This window comes from Schistocerca piceifrons, chromosome 7 (assembly GCF_021461385.2).
Source record: "Schistocerca piceifrons isolate TAMUIC-IGC-003096 chromosome 7, iqSchPice1.1, whole genome shotgun sequence".
In the NCBI taxonomy this organism is placed as follows: domain Eukaryota; kingdom Metazoa; phylum Arthropoda; class Insecta; order Orthoptera; family Acrididae; genus Schistocerca; species Schistocerca piceifrons.
The window spans coordinates 419685165-419704092 of record NC_060144.1 but is presented as its reverse complement, the minus strand read 5'-3'; the positions used below and the strand labels follow the sequence as shown (position 1 = coordinate 419704092).

At 41.2% G+C, this 18928-nt stretch overlaps 1 protein-coding gene across 1 annotated transcript in view; it reads right to left on the bottom strand.

Moving 5' to 3' along the window:
• LOC124805177 (myrosinase 1-like) overlaps positions 1–18928 on the bottom strand; it is a 113121-nt gene that overhangs the window by 18035 nt on the left and 76158 nt on the right. Inside the window, exons 7-9 of the mRNA XM_047265664.1 lie at positions 16398–16492; positions 5041–5185; positions 1969–2117 (exon numbers count right to left, since the gene is read on the bottom strand). Of these exons, the coding sequence (XP_047121620.1) occupies positions 1969–2117; positions 5041–5185; positions 16398–16492 (389 nt within the window). The remainder of the gene's footprint in view (positions 1–1968; positions 2118–5040; positions 5186–16397; positions 16493–18928) is intronic.

Below are 18928 nucleotides of genomic sequence, written 5' to 3'. Positions count from 1 at the left end.
GACCCATCCAGGCTCTGTACTGGTGAATCGTGTAACTTCATACTTTAAGTACATTTTGGTATTTATTGTTAAAGAGGGTGAAAACTCCATTCTACTTTTGTGTTGTCAGAAGCAAAGGGATACAAGTGATATTTCTCACAAAAATGAGAGAATTGCATACAGTGCACGGTAGTTGTGAAATTGTTGTCACAGATGGATAAAAGTGGAATCTCACTTGGTGTTACTCTCTGGTTAACGAAAAGAAAAATTGTTACAACATGTCAGAAACAATTAGCACTAAAGAGATACTTATGCATTTGTGTGAAACAAAACTTGACAGAAAATGCAAATCCCACAAATGTCATCTTGTTACCTCTGTGCAAGCAATATCTAAAGCATAAGCTTCATAAATCAAATAATCTTCGGAACTTGCTCCCATTAACCCCGTCTATGCAACATAAATTCTTCCTTTCGCTTCAACATGAAGAAGAAAAACCGACAAGAACAACAAATTATCATCCACTTGAAGAACTTAAACTAGATGATGAGACTTTATGGAATCAGATTATGAGTAGACTGTTTCTTATTATAAATGCTGTATCAACAAATGCATTATATTTATGTTGGATTGCAGCGAGTTCAATGTTGTATGTTATCCACTTAAACTTTTTATGATGTACTAGAAGATGGACGTGAACCTGGTGGCGTGATAGGTTTTCAATAATGGGATAATACGTATTCTTTCTTATTATGTTTCATACTGTGAAACACAAGAGGCATAGTTTTCATGTAACACGACATAAGGGTTCCGTTATAGCTCCAGATATCAATTCCATGATAACTGAATTGATAACAACCAATAATAAAGCATTACAGAGTAAATATAAATCACATCCTTCTTAATTCAAGATATTCTGGGAGCCAAATGGCTCCAATGCATATAGACTTTACGAAATGTAATATACAACTTTTCATTTGTATTGACTTTTTCTTCCAGCACGCAAACGGAAAATGCTACAATGTCTCCTTTTGTCTAATTTACTCGAAATACTCCATTTTACAATCTCAAGACAACTCTGGAATCTGTGAACTTTAACAACGGTTTTTTAAGACTTCAAGTAATGTACTGATACCCCTGTGCTTCTGACCCTCTCATTTGTTAACCTATAAATAAGTGTATCACACAGTGCCACTACACTGAAGTGACACAAGTCCTGAGGTACCCGCCTGGGATATTACCGCCGTCTGTATATGTACTTATCGCTTTCCCATGACTATTGTCACCTCACTGAAAATGACTAGTGGCTGAGCGTGAGGAACAATGGTGTGCTAATGGCCTCCTTTAATGCAATTAGAACCATATATTGTGGACGCATCATCACAGTGAATGTGGATAAAATTTAGCAAACAGCTTCGTCTGGGTTACCCACTGTCTCATCTCTTATTTATGTATTATTTAAATGAAGTATTAACGACAAGGGGAAGTAAATAAACTCCGATAGGAGTGTCAGTGCAAGGTGATAAACTAGACCCTTAATCGTAGAAAACTAGGTGATAACTATGGCAATTCAGAGGAAATGCAGGTTTGTAGATAGTCATAAAAAGGCTACAGATGCGTCCCAGAAGGGAAAGGAAACGAAACAGACTACCTACAACATGGGTGCCGGATGTCAACGAACCTATTTACTCCAGAAATCTGCATGGCCGGAAAGGCGGTAAATCATGGAGGTGGGGAAATGAACATCGGCACTGACTGTAGCCAACTCACAAAGATGGCTTGGACGTCGGCTTTACCTCCTGTGCGATGTCCACTCTGCAGTCAGTTGTATAGTCATAATATTTGTCTTGATTCCCGTTCAGGATCGCTAGTTCCTATACAGATGTCTTGGATGTTGCTTTGATGATAGTGAAGGAGATGCTAAGATAATGTTCGATGCACAGTAGGCTACATCTGGTATATTCAAAGACACAGCGTCGTCTGAACCTTACCCTGAGCCAAATTGCAGAGCTCACTGGCCACGACTCATTGTAGAACCTGATGACTCCGCTGTCGAGTTCCAACGAAGGTGAGGTACCCGATTCTCCAGGCATGACAAGCGATGTCGTATACGCGTTCAGTCCAAAGAAGTCCGATGAACCTGCGAAATTCGAAAACACTCATTCACATCGGAAACATAAAAGTGAATCATTTGGCGTCTTGTAGTCTCGCATCTGTTCCTTGTCGAATAACGGCGTCACTTACCACTAATACACAGGACCTATTTTCCGAAATTCGACGTCTGACACTGTTTAGTTTCCGAGTAAAAATCGTCAGCCACACCGACTGCAGAGTTCCAGTACAAGAAGACATCGTCGTTCTGCCATCCGGTTTGTCAAAAGAGGCTTAGGACGGAGTAGAGCGTCCGTTGCCTACGTTGACTTTGAGGTGTCACATGACTACACAAGGCGAAACACTCAGAAGTGACTAACGGCGTGAGGACAAAATGCAATGGAAATAACTGCATTAATTATAATTAAACACTATCCGCCGGGCATACAGCATTCAAAAGTAATCTCCCGAAGACCATTGTGTTTGTAAATCTGAAAGGTAAACGAGTCCCACCACTGTGATATCACATTGGGGACTACTTAGGAGGGACTACGCAACATTACTGAGCGTAGTTAAGTTTCTTTTATTCGAAGCATGGATTATTAGCAATTTTGAAGTTGCAGAGAAATACGAGTAGAATATGAAAAGGGAACTGTGCAGGTTACAGTTCTAATGAACTGATATTACTGACGTAAAATGAAAAAAAAATCTGATTTCTAAACAGATAAATACAGGGCAATAACAACAGTATAAAAATGTTGTAGTCGATTTTCGTATCGAGAGGAATAAAAAAGTTGTTGACAGCGTGGAAACACGTTATGTGAATTACTTTTGTGAGGACTGAAACTAAACCAGAACCAAAGATCATTTTACAAGTTCACATGCCTATATTACAAGGAGCTGAAGAGTACGCGAATCGAAACTATGTCAATATAAAGTGCAACTGATAAAATCTGCTGAAAATTTGATAATCGTAGGTGATTAGAATGATATTCACGGAAGTAAACGGAAGGTGGCTGGTATATGTAGAGAAAATAGGATGTAGGAAGTTAATGAGAGGGAGAGATGCTGATGGAGGTCAGGCTCAGGTTTCAAATATTTATAGCGAACACGTTCTTCCAAAATCGCAACACAAGATTATATAGTTGGATAAGATTATGTAGTTGGATAAGAGAGAAGTCAACTGGACTACATCACAATTAGACAGAGATTTTGAAACTAATTTCTATTCGCTCCTCCAGCTCGTTACAAACACGTTTACAAAATAACTGTGACTGCTTACACTAGCAATCTTTGTCCACTGCATAAATGATATTTTTGCGAAAATTAAATAGTGGCAGGTGAGGAGATAAACTTTGAACTATACTGATAGTGAAACACGACATGATAAATTCAGGAGGGAGAAACCAATCGAATTAAACGCCGAAAAGTAACGCTAAAAACGCACGAGAAAACTCTGAAGTAACCCATGTGCTAAATAAAGGGGTCCAAAGTAGTTTTTAGAAAAGACTAGCTCCACATAAACGAAGAGCAGACCTAACACTATCTTATAGAAATAAGACATTATGAGATCAGGTCCATTACAAAGTTTGTAATTTAAAACAACAATCATCCACAGGGGAAGTTTAAAAAAATTATTTCAGTCAAACCTCAAAATTCTGTAAAATTCAAATTTTGGTGGCTCTTATTGCTCTCTTGCTTTCCTGGTGGACCTCGTTTTGTAGTCGTTGTTAGTAATAGGCACTGAGGTACACCAAATGTATTTTAATTTCTGAACGAAAAATTTTGTGTCTTAGCCACTATCATGAGATGAGTGGTTAATGATCATGAGCACTCTTGATGCTACTAACAACATTAATCGCCTAAATATAGTTCCTTTCAGAGGCCAACAGCTGACATTAAAACAGCCGATGACAAGAATGTGGATTGTTTTGTACAGTGCGGCTGTTCCTAGTGGACCAAACAACCACGTCACGCCGAAAAGTAACGCTAAAAACGCGCGAGAAAACTCTGAAGTAACCCATGTGCTAAATAAAGGGGTCCAAAGTTGTTTTTAGAAAAGACTAGCTCCACATAAACGAAGAGCAGACCTAACACTATCTTGTAGAAGTATAGTTCCTTTCAGAGGCCAACAGCTGACATTAAAACAGCCGATGACAAGAATGTGGATTGTTTTGTACAGTGCGGCTGTTCCTAGTGGACCAAACAACCACGTCACGCCAAAAAGTAACGCTAAAAACGCACCCATGCCCGACGCAGAATTCGAACGTGCGACCGTAGGGTGTAGTCAAAAGATTATAGAATTCTGGAACTATGAAGCAGTGCTTCACTCGAGATAATAACATGCTTACTTACAAAAATGGTTCAAATGGCTCTAAGCACTGTGGGACTTAACATCTGAGGTCATCAGTCCCATAGGCCTAGAACTACTTAAACGTGACTAACCTAAGGACATCACACACATCCAGGCCCGTAGCAGGATTCGAACCTGCGACCGTAGCAGCAGCACTTATAAATGTCAATGGGCTTCGTGTGTTCTTTACTTTCCCTTCTTGCTAAGTATACAGAAAACCTGTTAAAACTAGCACATTTTCTCAGCTTGTGATTGCATTTCTGATGAATGAGAGAAGAGTAGTGTCTTATTAACGAGTGCGTCATTAACTAAATCGCCATGACGAATGTGTGAGACACACTGAAAGGAACGATTTCTTTCCAGTAAAGGAAACTATGTCAAAAAATCAGTAGTATATGTATGGTGATAAATTACGATGAGTAACAACGCACATACATGAGTTCAATGTGGCCATTACCTTTGAAAATTTCAACAACAATGAGTAGTAGGCGTAAAAAAAAAAAGCAAGTGAATACTCAAGTGCCTCTCCATCAAGTGAAACAACAGTAATCCTTGTCAGCCGAAACAGGTTGCGGTGAACATATTTCCCTCCAGTGATGGCTGCCACAGGGTGACCCACCTCTGATTTCCTGCTTCTCCTCTTCCGTGAAGCTGGGTAGGCGAGACCTGGGTCGACCCTCGGCTCTGCTGTTGTTGTCTACACGTTCCCGCACCACGGCCGGGTAGTCACCGTCGACGTAGATAGGGTGTGCGTACAGCCCCAACTGCAATCAAGTAGTCCCAAATGTTAAACAGTTCCTCCACTTATAAATGTCAATGGACTTCGTGTGTTCTTTACTTTCCCTTCTTGCTAAGTATACAGAAAACCCGTTAAAACTAGCACATTTTCTCAGCTTGTGATTGCATTTCTGATGAATGAGAGAAGAGTAGTGTCTTATTAACGAGTGCGTCATTAACTAAATCGCCATGACGAATGTGTGAGACACACTGAAAGGAACGATTTCTTTCCAGATACATGCAGTTAAAAAAATGGTTCAAATGACTCTGAGCACTGTGGCACTTAACATCTGAGGTCATCAGTTCCCTAGAATTTAGAAGTACTTAAAAAAGGAAAAGTTCAAATGTGTGTGAAATATTACGGGACTTAACTGCTAAGGTCTTCAGTCGCTAAGCTTACACACTACTTAACCTAAATTATCCTAAGGACAAACACACACACCCATGCCCGAGCGAGGACTCGAACCTCCGCCGAGACCAGTCGCACAGCCCATGACTGCAGCGTCCCAGACCGCTCGGCTAATCCCGCGCGGCGAACTACTTAAAACCTAACTAAACTAAGGACATCACACACACCCATGCCCGACGCAGAATTCGAACGTGCGACCGTAGGGTGCAGTCAAAAGATTATAGAATTCTGGAACTATGAAGCAGTGCTTCACTCGAGATAATAACATGCTTACTTACAAAAATGGTTCAAATGGCTCTAAGCACTGTGGGACTTAACATCTGAGGTCATCAGTCCCATAGGCCTAGAACTACTTAAACGTGACTAACCTAAGGACATCACACACATCCAGGCCCGTGGCAGGATTCGAACCTGCGACCGTAGCAGCAGCGGGGCTCCGGACTGAAGCGCCCAGAACCGCTCGGTCACAACGGCAGGCGCTTGCATACAGGTTGTTCGAAAATTTCGTTACAGAATTTTAGGGCTCGTGGTGGGTGTGAGTAGGTAATATTTTGCATTAGAACCTATATCCGGAAACGTACCGTTTCCGCGCTACAACCATTTGAAAACATGTTGGTAACGCTATCACTTTTACCGGTAATTGATTACGCATGACCCACTTGTTTTTGAGTTACACTCATTAACAGCCGATGAAACTGCTCTTGTCCTTGTTGACGGGTTCTCTTCAACGTTATTCTGTACAACGTCTTCCACTACGGGTGTGTGGCCTCTCTTTGGAACACCACAGTCATGCCTGCTGACTATGAAGGTGCCCATTTCTCGAAACCGTAGCATAATTGTGGCCAAAAGGGTACCAGATGGAATCTAAAGTTGTGGAGAATGATCTTGATAAAGGCGAAAGCAGCTCTTCCATTACCGTGAGCTTCGCTATTAAGATGGCTAATGTCGGTGAATTCTGCAGACGTATAATCAACCATATTGCTCCCACAAACACGTGAATGAGGTTCGAGCCAGGTCAGAGAAGTAGGACAGATGAAAATTGACAACAACCGATTCAACGTAACGACGCCCCTCCGTGACTAACCTGCTGCATACCTACGTATCAGACATATTTTCAAACGGCTGCAGCACAAAAGTAGTACGTTTTCAGGCATAGTTTTCTCTTCAAAATGTTATGTATCCTCTCCCCTCTACAGGTCCTAGGAGTCTGTAATGCGAATTTCCGAACACCGTGCATATTAACAAAGAAATAGAACAGCTTTATTCCGGGAATCGTAAGGACAAACACATGCAAATATAAACAAAGATTAACTGATGAATCTCCTAATCATGTTAATTTAGGTCTGTTATACTATTCGATAAACTACTCCTGTGATTAGTAGGCAGCATTTTAGTCGCAGTACTTTCATATCACACTTGTAATCTGATGCCATCAGGTGTCACAATTTCATTTATGTACAGAATTTTTTCGAAATAAGAAAGGCAGTGGGACTTATGAACAGAATTGGACTTAAATGACCAAAAGTGCATTTGTTTGTGCAGAATGTCTGCATACCAGAACCAGAGGCAATGATATTGAAAGCATGATATAATCAAGATGGCGCTGGTCGAAAATTGAAAAATGTAAAATGCACACACACACACACACACACACACACACACACACACAAAGAAATACAATGATTACAGCGTGAACTGACAGGTCAAGCAGCAATTCTGTATACGTAAAGTTCGATTTCTGTAAGGCACAGCGCAACTTCAAATTTATTATTTACCACATCTAAATCGTTCTATAGTACTGTGAGACCATATTCACTCATAGTCCAAAAGGTCTGCAAAAATTTGTAATAAATACAGAAATTTCACCGGTCGTTGTGGCCGAGCGGTTCTAGGCGCTTCAGTCGGCACCACGCTGCTGCACGGTCGCAGGTTCGAATCCTGCCTCGGGCATGGATGTGTATGATGTCCTTAGGTTACTTAGGTTTAAGTAGATCTAAGTCTATGGGAGTGATGACCTCAGGTGTTAAGCCCCATAGTGCTTAGAGTCATTTGAACCATTTTTGAACAAAAAGTTCAGTGTTTATATCAAACGCCACAATGTTAAAAATTGTTCAAATGGCTCTGAGCACTATGGGACTCAACATCTGTGGTCATAAGTCCCCTAGAACTTAGAACTACTTAAACCTAACTAACCTAAGGACATCACACACATTCATGCCCGAGGCAGGATTCGAACCTGCGACCGTAGCGGTCACGCGGTTCCAGACCGAAGCGCCTTTAACCGCACGGCCACACTGGCCGGCGCCACTATGTTATCTCCACTAAAGTAATATACTGTATTTTAAATCAAATTAATATGTTTTCCGGAAATAATTTATTCTACAATGCTTGTGAGACATTTAATCGTTCCTGTGATGTCCAAATGTCTGTAACAATTATTCAGCAACTTAAAGACTGCAATTATTTCGTCAAGTGTCGCAACTTTTGCTTCACAGACACACATACACATATGTTCATTAGACTTTTGATGAATTCAGCATGATTGCGAAGTCTCAAATAAAGTGCTCTGACACTAATCAAGAATAGAACTATAGTTTTGTAACTGTAGAGTTGATGTCTAATTTTGGAACCCAGACTCCCTTAAAAAAAGTCACAACAAGCAAAGCGATAATGAAGGCTTATTGAAACAATTTTTCCTTTGCTGGTGGTATGTAGAAAAGATAATATCCGACAATGGCTCAAACCTCCCGTGCCAGAAAAGAATTTCAGCGAAGAAAGCAAATCAAACCTATATTTCTTGATGACAGAATCAGTTGCCACATGAGCCAATGTCTCTTCGCTGATGTTGGTACTAAAAATTAAACAGCCACCTGATGAATAAAGCAGTTCCAGCCATGCTATAAACTGAGGCACCATGAGATTGTGGAACTTGCCCTCTGTTACAACCGAAAGAAAGAGGACAGACGGAAAATAAGGGATAAATGTTCACATCCCAGAAATTTTCAGGTGGTACTGAACGCTCTCGTTGGGTCACACTGTCTATCACGCAGATATAGATCCGATATTCATATGTTTTTGATGTCTAATGCAGTCAGTATCGAGCAAACGAATTGCTAAACAGAATGCCAAAGACACTGTGACACTTCGAAGAACTCCCATGGAATACAAAGTATCTCTACAATCAAGCATTTCGAAGGGTAGAGTGCTCAAGATTTGGGACAAAAAGAGAGGTAGCTTTTTGTTCTTACTTCTTACATTCAAATCTTAAGGGAAGTCTTATCAGATATATTTCTGTGTGTATGTGTGTGTGTGTGTGTGTGTGTGTGTGTGTGTGTGTGTGTGTTTATTTGTGTATACAGCTAGTCCAATGGAGGGAGCAGACAAGAATCATTCCTGCTCTTTCGTGTAGGAATACTGCCTGAATCGTGAGCTTGTGATGATGTTAGGCAATTTTCTTGGCTACTGTCAGTCACGACATTAGGACTACCTAGTCTTTCTATCATGGGGTTGTGTCTGCACTGGAAGCATAGTGGTAAGGAGTGACAAGATAAGAGACTTTCACGCTCTTAGGTGTGAGCTTGTGATTATGTTAGACCATTTTTGGCTAACGTTCGTCATAAAATTCTACTAAATAGCAGATCCTGTGTTGTTTTGATATAGCTACATTTTGGCTGCACTATATGTTGGTGACAATGAAAATCTGTGCTGCATCAAGATTCCTACCCATAACTTCTGCTTGATGCGTATTGTGACCTTGACTGTCTTGCCTGTCCGAGTACACTTCTGGTGCCATCCCAAAGTTCCGTGTCCTAGATGCCGCCTACAGCCTTCCTCACACAGATGCTGTGAGTCCCATACAGGAAGAGAAGTGTGTTTAAAGTCGAAGCCCAGTTGTTAGGCGTTCAGTACTAAATTGAAATGCCTGGGTCCTTCAGACAAGCGTGCACGTCTGAAGCAACAGGTACTGAAGTCATCGGCAGCCATATGAAATACGAGAATCATATCCGCATTAGCGATTATGCCTAATCTTTGGCTATACTACCCATTAGTGACAATGAAAAGTTGTGCCGGGCTAGGAGTCAACCTGGATCTTCTGCTTGATGCACACCTTGAGCACCTCGTGCACCGAATCATGCTCCGCGGACTGACCCGGTACTCTTGTCCACATCCTACACTCGCACTGACACCGTGAGTCCCATATAGGACGAGACGTCTGATTAAAGCCAAAGCCCAGTTATTAGACATGAAAATCTAAATTGCAGTGCCTGTGTTATTTTAATGTACTTTGCAATGTCCTTATATCTGAATGATGTATTTTGCGGTGTCCTTCAGATATAAATGCATGTCTGAAAGAACAGGCACTGCAGCTATCAACAGACGTATGTTGTTCAGTATTTCATGCCTAACTGGGTTTCGACTATAATCATACGTCTCTTCCTGTACAGGACTCACTGCATGCAAATATTGTTCTGGTATTTCATACGGCTGTCGATCGCTTCAGTGCCTGTTCTTTGAGACAAGCATGCATAATTGTTGGAAGGACATTGCAAAGTAAATTATAACAACACGGACATTGCAGTTTAGGTTTTCATGCCTATGAACTGGGCTTTGTCTAATCATACGTCTCATCCTGTAAGGGCATCACAGTATCTGTTTGAGAGTAGAAAATGGATGACAGAAGTGACCCTTTGAAATTTCGGTCAGTCAGTGGAGCACGTCAGGGTAGTCGAGGTAGTTAACACGACCATTCGCATCCAGTGGAAGATCAACGATCCTGTCCCGGCCCGGAATACATTTTGATTGCTACCAGTGCATACTGCAGTCAAAGCTTGGGCATTTTCATAAGTGCTGATATTATTCCAATACGTCACGAAATTTATTATTCCTTGTCTTTTTTTACTGTGAGTTAGTGTTTCCAATAGATTAACATATGTGTCGGTGCCTTGATTGTAGACATCGATTATGATACTCTATCCTGTGCAGGGTAATTCGTGCCCGTATAACCACTGCAAGCCACATCCTTCTGAATGTTAATAGAATTTTCATCTCTTGGTGTCCCTTTACGATTTTTACCCTCCACGCTGCCCTCCAGTACTAAATTGGTGATCCCTTGATGCCTCAGGACGTGTCCTACCAACCGATCACTTCCTCTACTCAAGTTGCGTCACAAATTCCTCTTCTTCCCAATTCTGTTGAGTACTTCCTGATTAGTTACGTGGTCTACCTGTCTAAATGGCTCTGAGCACTATGGGTCTTAGCATGTGAGGTCATCAGTCACCTGGAGCTTAGAACTACTTAAACCTAATTAACCTAAGGACATCACACACATCCGTGCCCGAGGCAGGATTCGCATTGCGACCGTAGCAGTCGCGCGGTTCCGGACTACAGCGCCTAGAACCGCATGGCTACCGCAGCCGGCCCTACCTGTCTAATATTCAGCATTCTTTTGTAGCACCACACTTCGAAAGCTTCTACTCTCTTCTCGTCAAAACTATTTAACGTCCATATTTCACTTCCATACAGGGCTACACTCCATACAAATACTTTCAGAAAAGATTACCTGACAGTTAAATCTATGAACGATGTTAACTAATTTTTCTTCTTCAGAAACGCTTTCCTTGCCTTAACCAGTCTACATTTTATATCCTGTCTACTTCGACCATCATCATTTATTTTGCTCCCCAAATAGCAAAACTCATCTACTACTTTAAGTGTCTCATTTCATAATCTAATTCCCACAGCATCACCTGATTTAATTTGACTACATTCCATTACCCTCCTTGTGCTTTTGTTGATGTTCATCTTATATCCTCCATTCAAGACACTGTCCATTCCGTTCAACTGCTCTTTCACATCATTTGCTATCTCTGTCAGAATTACAGCGTCGTCGGCAAATCTCCAAATTTTTATTTTTTCCCCATGAATTTTAATTCCTACTCCACATTTTTCTTCTGTTTCCTTTACTGCTTGCTCAATATACAGATTGAATAACACCAGGGATACGCTACAGCCCCTTCTCACTCCCAACTCTGCCGCTGCTTCCCTTACATGCCCCTCGAATCTTATAACTGTCAGTCTGGTGTCTGTACACAGCCTTTCGTTCCCTGTATTTGACTCCGACCACTTTCAGAATTTGAAAGAGAGTATTCCAGTGTGATGAGTATAGTCTTGAAACGGTTAAAGTGAACATGGATTCTAAACAGTAATTAACTCATATGTATAACCATTAAACAATATTCGTTTTCCTATGAGAGGTTGAACACGCATGTAGGTATGGAAGAGGAGGTTGCTTACATCTTGGAATAAGGTACTGACGCGGTAGCACAAAGTAATTTCGTGACATAATGAAAACTGTTACATTTAAGGCAGCTCTAGTATCTGCATTGTGTTATTCGTTTGCGAACAGAGATAAAGCAATAATAGTCCAACCGATTAAATGATTAAAACATTGGTAATAAAGACGTATAGGCTTCACAGGTAGGTAGATGGGCAGAAAAAGACAGACGAGTAAGATAGAATATAAAATAGGGAGTAATGAAAGAGAAATAGACTAATTAGTCAGACAGCGCTACTATGCAATATCAGTCGACCGCTAAGTCTGCTTTATTGACGCAGTTATGATTACGGCAAAAGTACGTTAAAATAGAAATTCCAAAAAAACGTTTTTTTTTTAAAGTTTGTTAGTTGAAAAGAACGAGCCTCCAAGAAAATTGATCTAAAGGAAATCTTTCGGGCATACCCCGAGCACCATCACAGATAGCCAATCCATCTGCCACCAGAGTTCACGAAGCGAAAGTATCAATCACACAACATACATATCTGCCTCCTTCAAGTTCATTCTTCAAAATAACTTCAATGAACATTGAAGGACTCTTTTGCTCTAAGAAGTTACTGTTATCTGACCTATGCAAATATCGCAAAATTGATCGTTTAAATGTACAAGAGACCCATAGAGGAGTGAGTGATAGACCCCAAAAACTGAAAGATGAAACTCATAACAGGAAGACTTCAAAACCAATACGACAGTGCAATATTCATCAAACGGAGTATGCATGTACGAGGTTCGAACTTAAATAGTGGCAACTATTTATTCACAACCGATACAAAAGAGTTACATATTTGCATCTGTTACGGTCCTTCAAAGTAGTCACCAGCGTTGTGTAGAACCCCTAGATCCAGCTCCGTTCTTCCTGGTTCGAAAACGTAGTGACACCGTTACGTTAGACCGCTCGCTCACAAGTGACTGTGTTTCCCACAGAAGGGGCATCCGTCTAAAAGTGGGCAGGTAAAACACAGTAAGGTAGTTGCAGAAACGATTGGTATTGTAGTTGTAAATTGTCGTAGCTGTGTTGGGAAAGAACCAGAGCCGCTAGTTCTAATAGGAAGCACTGAAGCTCAAATTGTTGTAGGTACAGAGAGCTGGCTAACGCCGGAAATAAGTTCAGCCGAAATTTTTTCGAACGATCTAACAGTGTTCAGAAGAGAACCACTTGTATGAATATCAAGAGCTCAAATGGAAACCCAGTTCTAAGCAAAGAAGAGAAAGTAGAAAGGTGGAAGGAGTATAAAGAGGGTCTATACAAGGGCGATGTACTTGAGGACAATATTATGGAAATTAAAGAGGATGTAGATGAAGATGAAGTGGGAGATATGATACTGCGTGAAGAGTTTGACAGAGCACTGAGAGACCTGAGTCGGAACAAGGCCCCGGGAGTAGAACTACTGACAGCCTTGAGAGAGCCAGTCCTGACAAAACTCTACCATCTGGTGAGCAAGGTATATGAGACAGGCGAAATACCCTCAGACTTCAAGAAGAATATAATAATTCCAATCCCAAAGAAAGCAGGTGTTGACAGATGTGAAAATTACCGAACTATCAGTTTAATAAGCCACGGCTGCAAAATACTAACACGAATTCTTTACAGACGAATGGAAAAACTCGTAGAAGCCGACCTCGGGGAAGATCAGTTTGATTTCCGTAGAAATATAGGAACACGTGAGGCAATATTGACCCTACGACTTATCTTAGAAGCTAGATTAAGGAAAGGCAAACCTACGTTTCTAGCATTTGTAGACTTAGAGAAAGCTTTAGACACTGTTGACTGGAATACTCTCTTTCAAATTCTGAAGGTGGCAGGGTTAAAATACAGGGAGCGAAAGGCTATTTACAACTTGTACAGAAACCAGATGGCAGTTATAAGAGTTTCAGGGACATGAAAGGGAAGCAGTGATTGGGAAGGGAATGAGACAGGGTTGTAGCCTCTCCCCGATGTTATTCAATCTGTATATTGAGCAAGCAGTGAAGGAAACAATAGAAAAATTCGGAGTAGGTATTAAAATCCATGGAGAAGAAATCAAAACTTTGAGGTTCGCCGATGACATTGTAATTCTGTCAGAGACAGCAAAGGACTTGGAAGAGCAGTTGAAAGGAATGGATAGTGTCTTGAAAGGAGGATATAAGATGAACATCAACAAAAGTTAATCGAGGATAATGTAATGTAGTCGAATTAAGTCGGGTGATGCTGAGGTAATTAGATTAGGAAATGAGACACTTAAAGTAGTAATGGAGTTTTCCTATTTGGGGAGCAAAATGACTGAGGATGGTCGAAGTAGAGGGGATATAAAATGGAGACTGGCAACGGCAAGGAAAGCGTTTCTGAAGAAGAGAAACTTGTTAACATCGAGTATAGATTTAAATGTCAGGAAGTCGTTTTTGAAAGTATTTGTATGGAGTGTAGCCATGTATGGAAGTGAAACATGGACGATAAATAGTTTGGACAAGAAGAGAATAGAGGCTTTTGAAATGTGGTGCTACAGAAGAATGCTGAAGATTTGATGGGTAGATCACATAACTAATGAGGAGGTATTGAATAGGATTGGGGAGAAGAAATTTGTGGCAGAACATGACTAGAAGAAGGGATCGGTTGGTAGGACATGTTCTGAGGCATCAAGGGATCACCAATTTAGTATTGGAGGGCACCGTGGAGGGTAAAAATCGTACATGGAGACCAAGAGATGAATACACTAAGCAGATTCAGAAGGATTTCGGTTGCAGTTGTTGCTGGGAGATGAAGCAGCTTGCACAGGATAGAGTAGCATGGAGAGCTGCATCAAACCAGTCTCGGGACTGAAGACCACAACAACAACAATGGGCACACTTGCCTAGTAAATGAAATCCCCTAAAAAAGATTCATTCTGCAACAGAAAAATAGCCGACAGAGAAATAAATGAAGCGTACTACCTCAAGGAACTATATTGGCCCCTCTCTTATGCAAAACCCGTACACCTGCACCAAGGATACCGCGGTAACAGGACACACAATCCTGGGTGTATGTGGACTACATGCTCATTACAGATCATGGTAAAACATACGAAGAGACAAGTAAAACTCTCGAAAGCCTCCGAGAATCCGACGTTATACTGTGGAAAGAACAAACTGAGCACTGTTGTTACGCCTTGCGTGAGGTAGAGAAAATGTTTGCTCAAGAGAACTATCACATTAACAATTACACCTGCTACCAAATGCTTAAATGTCCTGTTTACGAGCTGAAATAGGAACTTCTTCGAGACGCTCCCATACCTCCCCTGGAGAACAATCAATCGTCTAACAACAGGAGTCTCCAAATGCAACAACACCATAAATCAATGGGGATACGTGAAGGATTACTCTTGCTAATGGGAAACATAAACACAACATGACCTGCTCCTCCGCACAATCTTGGACTGAATTATGAATATGTTTTACCAAAGCTCACCGTCCTGAAAGCTCCTGAATTCTGAAGAGGTAAGATTTAATGCACAATGAGCCCGTGAAGTATAATAAGTAAGTATGAATTACATTTGAAAGAAACGCACATGAACGATGATTTCTAAAGTAGCTAATGGGTCACATGAACGAGACTCAGGATTGACAAAATTTAATCAAAATGCTAGTCATAGTTATCAGCCAAAACCAAAACGAAAGACTGTCTAAAATGTGGTAAACGAAGCGGAAATTTATAGGATGTATTTCAAGAGCGTTACTGAGGAATGGGATGTTAAAATATGCCACAACACAGACGATAGTTCTCAAACTGCACGTTACGCTGAATTTCAATATGAAACTAAAATCACAAGCAAAATTTTTAGCAAATAGTATTTAATTTTTGACAAGTATGCCATAAATCTACTTTTATTACAACTAAACCAGTTATTTGTATGTTCGGGCGAGAGGACAGACGTAGTGGTCACGTGCGGGAGAGCTGTGCTTGTGTGAATGTGTACGTGTTTCTTACTTTAGAAGAGCGCCTTTTGATCGAAAGCTCAAATGCAGAACTGTCGTTTTCTCGTACCAGTATGTAACACAAGACCTGCTCTAGAAGGTTAGTGACAATCTGTCCTTTTCACAATACTGTCCAGTTTTGATAAGGAGAGAATTTGCCCCCTGTAAAAATACGAATGCTAAAAACATGTAACACTTAGGGATCCAACACGATAGTACTACACGTTCACCCATTAACATACAAAGCATGAATTAATAAAAGTCCCGGTATATTGCCAGCACTGTAATTTTATTCAGATCATACAGGTGATACGTTTCAGGAACGCAGAAGGAAATTCATACCTATTTCAATCTAGCTCTCAAAGAAGTATTCATTTCAATACCTCTGCAGTTCCTCGAAATTTCCAACTTCAGACTTTTCTCCTATTTAAGATGGCTGTTGCCCTGTGCATCTTCATATCTGGTTGATACATCTAAATATTTCTGAGCACGTGACAGTTCCCTTTTGTATATAGTTACTTCTCCCTACCTGGAATTCGAACATTCTCCTCTGCGCCTCCACACAAGCTTCCGTGTCCTCCGCCGGCTCGTACCAGTCGGTACTGAGGGTAATGCCCACTCTCCCTGCGAAACAGTGATATATAACATGTACAATTAGCTCTTGAAATTTTCGCAGGTAAAAATTTACATAGATTAAAACTAAAAATATGGTTTTCTGAGTGATATCTCTAAACTACAGCAATCAATTATGGGGTTCTTCATGGAAATAGAAACGTTATTTCTATGTATTGTGATTAATATTTCACGATTTCTTTCCCAAACTGTCGACATCAATGCTCGATACATAGTCCTTGATCAGTTATCAGAATAATTTCATATGTAAGAAATTTCCAAATCCAGTACAACCGTCTGAAGATACCTACAGTAACTTAAGCAGCTAGTATCACGTCAGGACTGATTATCATTAGAGGAATATTATATTTCTCTGATACTGATTGCTTAATGCTGGTTATCATAAATATAACGTAACTGTTACTCCACGTAAATAACTCAGTTTTATTTTGTTCCGTAGACAGTCGTGTTCACCTTGTCAGTCTAGATATTTTCAGTGGTCTCCACCTTTTCTACGCGTGTTTCTTGTACTTTATCAGTTTTGAAAACTATTCCAACTTCTTCATTTAATAATATTTGCACTCGGTGTCCTTATTCATTTCAGATATAATCCTATGCCTGTCTTTCCCTATAGTGTTCACCTTTCAAGGTTCCATCTGGCACCATGTACGTTTTTCACTGATGTCTCAAAACATGCCTTATCGCCCTGTCCGGTCTTCCAGTCACTGTTGTTCACATATTTCTTTCCTCACCGATTCTACGGAGGAATTCCGTTTTTCCCTTACCAGTTGACTAAATTTTCAACACGTTTCTCGCACACCACATCTCCCAGCACACATCTCACATGCTTCAATTCTCTTCGTTCCCGGTTTCCTCATCGACCATGCCGTGCTAGAAATGAGGCTTACGGTTGATTCTGAGCCGTGGGGACTGGCTCTAGTTATGCTCCACTACCGTCACTCGTCTGGTCTTGTATCTCTGACTGTTCCGCCTTTGGTTTTCCGGCTTGGCGTGTGGCCGAGCTCTCTCTCGTAACAGTGGATCCGAGAGGGTGGAGTGAGTGTGGGGTTCCCTAGAGTTTCCTCTGTCTTGGTGGACCTGGTCGTTGTTGTGTTTTCCCGGTGTTGTCATTGCGTGTGTATCTATTGTTGTGGTGACAGGGCTTGCGTCGATTCCTCAACGTTTCCGTGGCTCTTTGCCTGGGCCTTGCCGTCCTTACCGTTTTGCCGCGCACTCGATGTACGGTGCTGATTAGTCGACGTGTTTGCGTGCGAAACGGTGGCGGGTCCGTCACATCAGGCTGGACATCTTCTCATCGCGTAACTGGAAGCATTAAGTTACGTATGATTCGTATGCTGCTGTTAACCAGTGAAGATTTGTGAAACTGATGGTGGCACGTTGTATCTGCCGGAGATCAGTTAAGGATGCTTCTGAATAAGAGAGTGTTATACTGAACTTACGAAGCCCAACGCTTTCAAGTGTTGTTTCCGCGGAGCGGAGTCTAATTATTTCGGAAAATGCGAAAGGGAATAGAGTTTTGCTGCTTGTTTTAAAGGTTTCTTGGAGTGTTAATTTGATGTAATACGTTAAATAGTGTGCTCTTCGCCCAGTTTTGGTTTTACACTTTCTTTTAATATGAAGGACAGCGATTTGTTAGGTCAGTGTAATTTTAATTGTTCTTTTATTCGGTAAATGTCTCAGTTTGGTTTTCTGTTATGTTACAGATAGTTACGTAGTTAGTAAGCCTTGCATGGTCTTGATAAAGGTGAATCACGAGTTGAATTTGTCTGCAGCGTGAATTATTTGCTGTTGCAGAAACGGTTTGATATGTGGGGCAGACGGTGTTTGTCGCCTTGGCGGGCTGGCTGAGATCGTGTGCGTGTTCGGTGGGTTTTCTGCCTTGGCTTGCAGCCTGATCATCTTCGAAATTGCTTGGCGGTTGCTTTCTACTCGTTTGTTCCGAGTACCACCGTGTATAAGCCGTACTCCCACCTTTTAGTTAAGAATCCGGCCTGTCCGCCGGAACGGACGAGATCTTTTTATAAGCAACTCAAGGTGAATCATTATTGTTGTGTAAATTTTTGTTACGTAAGCTATGAACTTAACTATGTGCTTATGGTGGTGACTGTCTGTGATCTTTTGCAATCAGATCTAATTATCCAATTTACATTTACATTTACATTTACATATACATTTATACTCCGCAAGCCACCCAACGGTGTGTGGCGGAGGGCACATTACGTGCCACTTTCATTACCTCCCTTTCCTGTTCCAGTCGCGTTGGTTCGCGGGAAGAACGACTGTCTGAAAGCCTCCGTGCGCGCTCTAATCTCTCTAATTTTACATTCGTGATCTCCTCGGGAGGTATAAGTAGGGGGAAGCATTATATTCGAATCCTCATCCAGAAACGCAGCCTCTCGAAACCTGGCGAGCAAGCTACACCGCGAT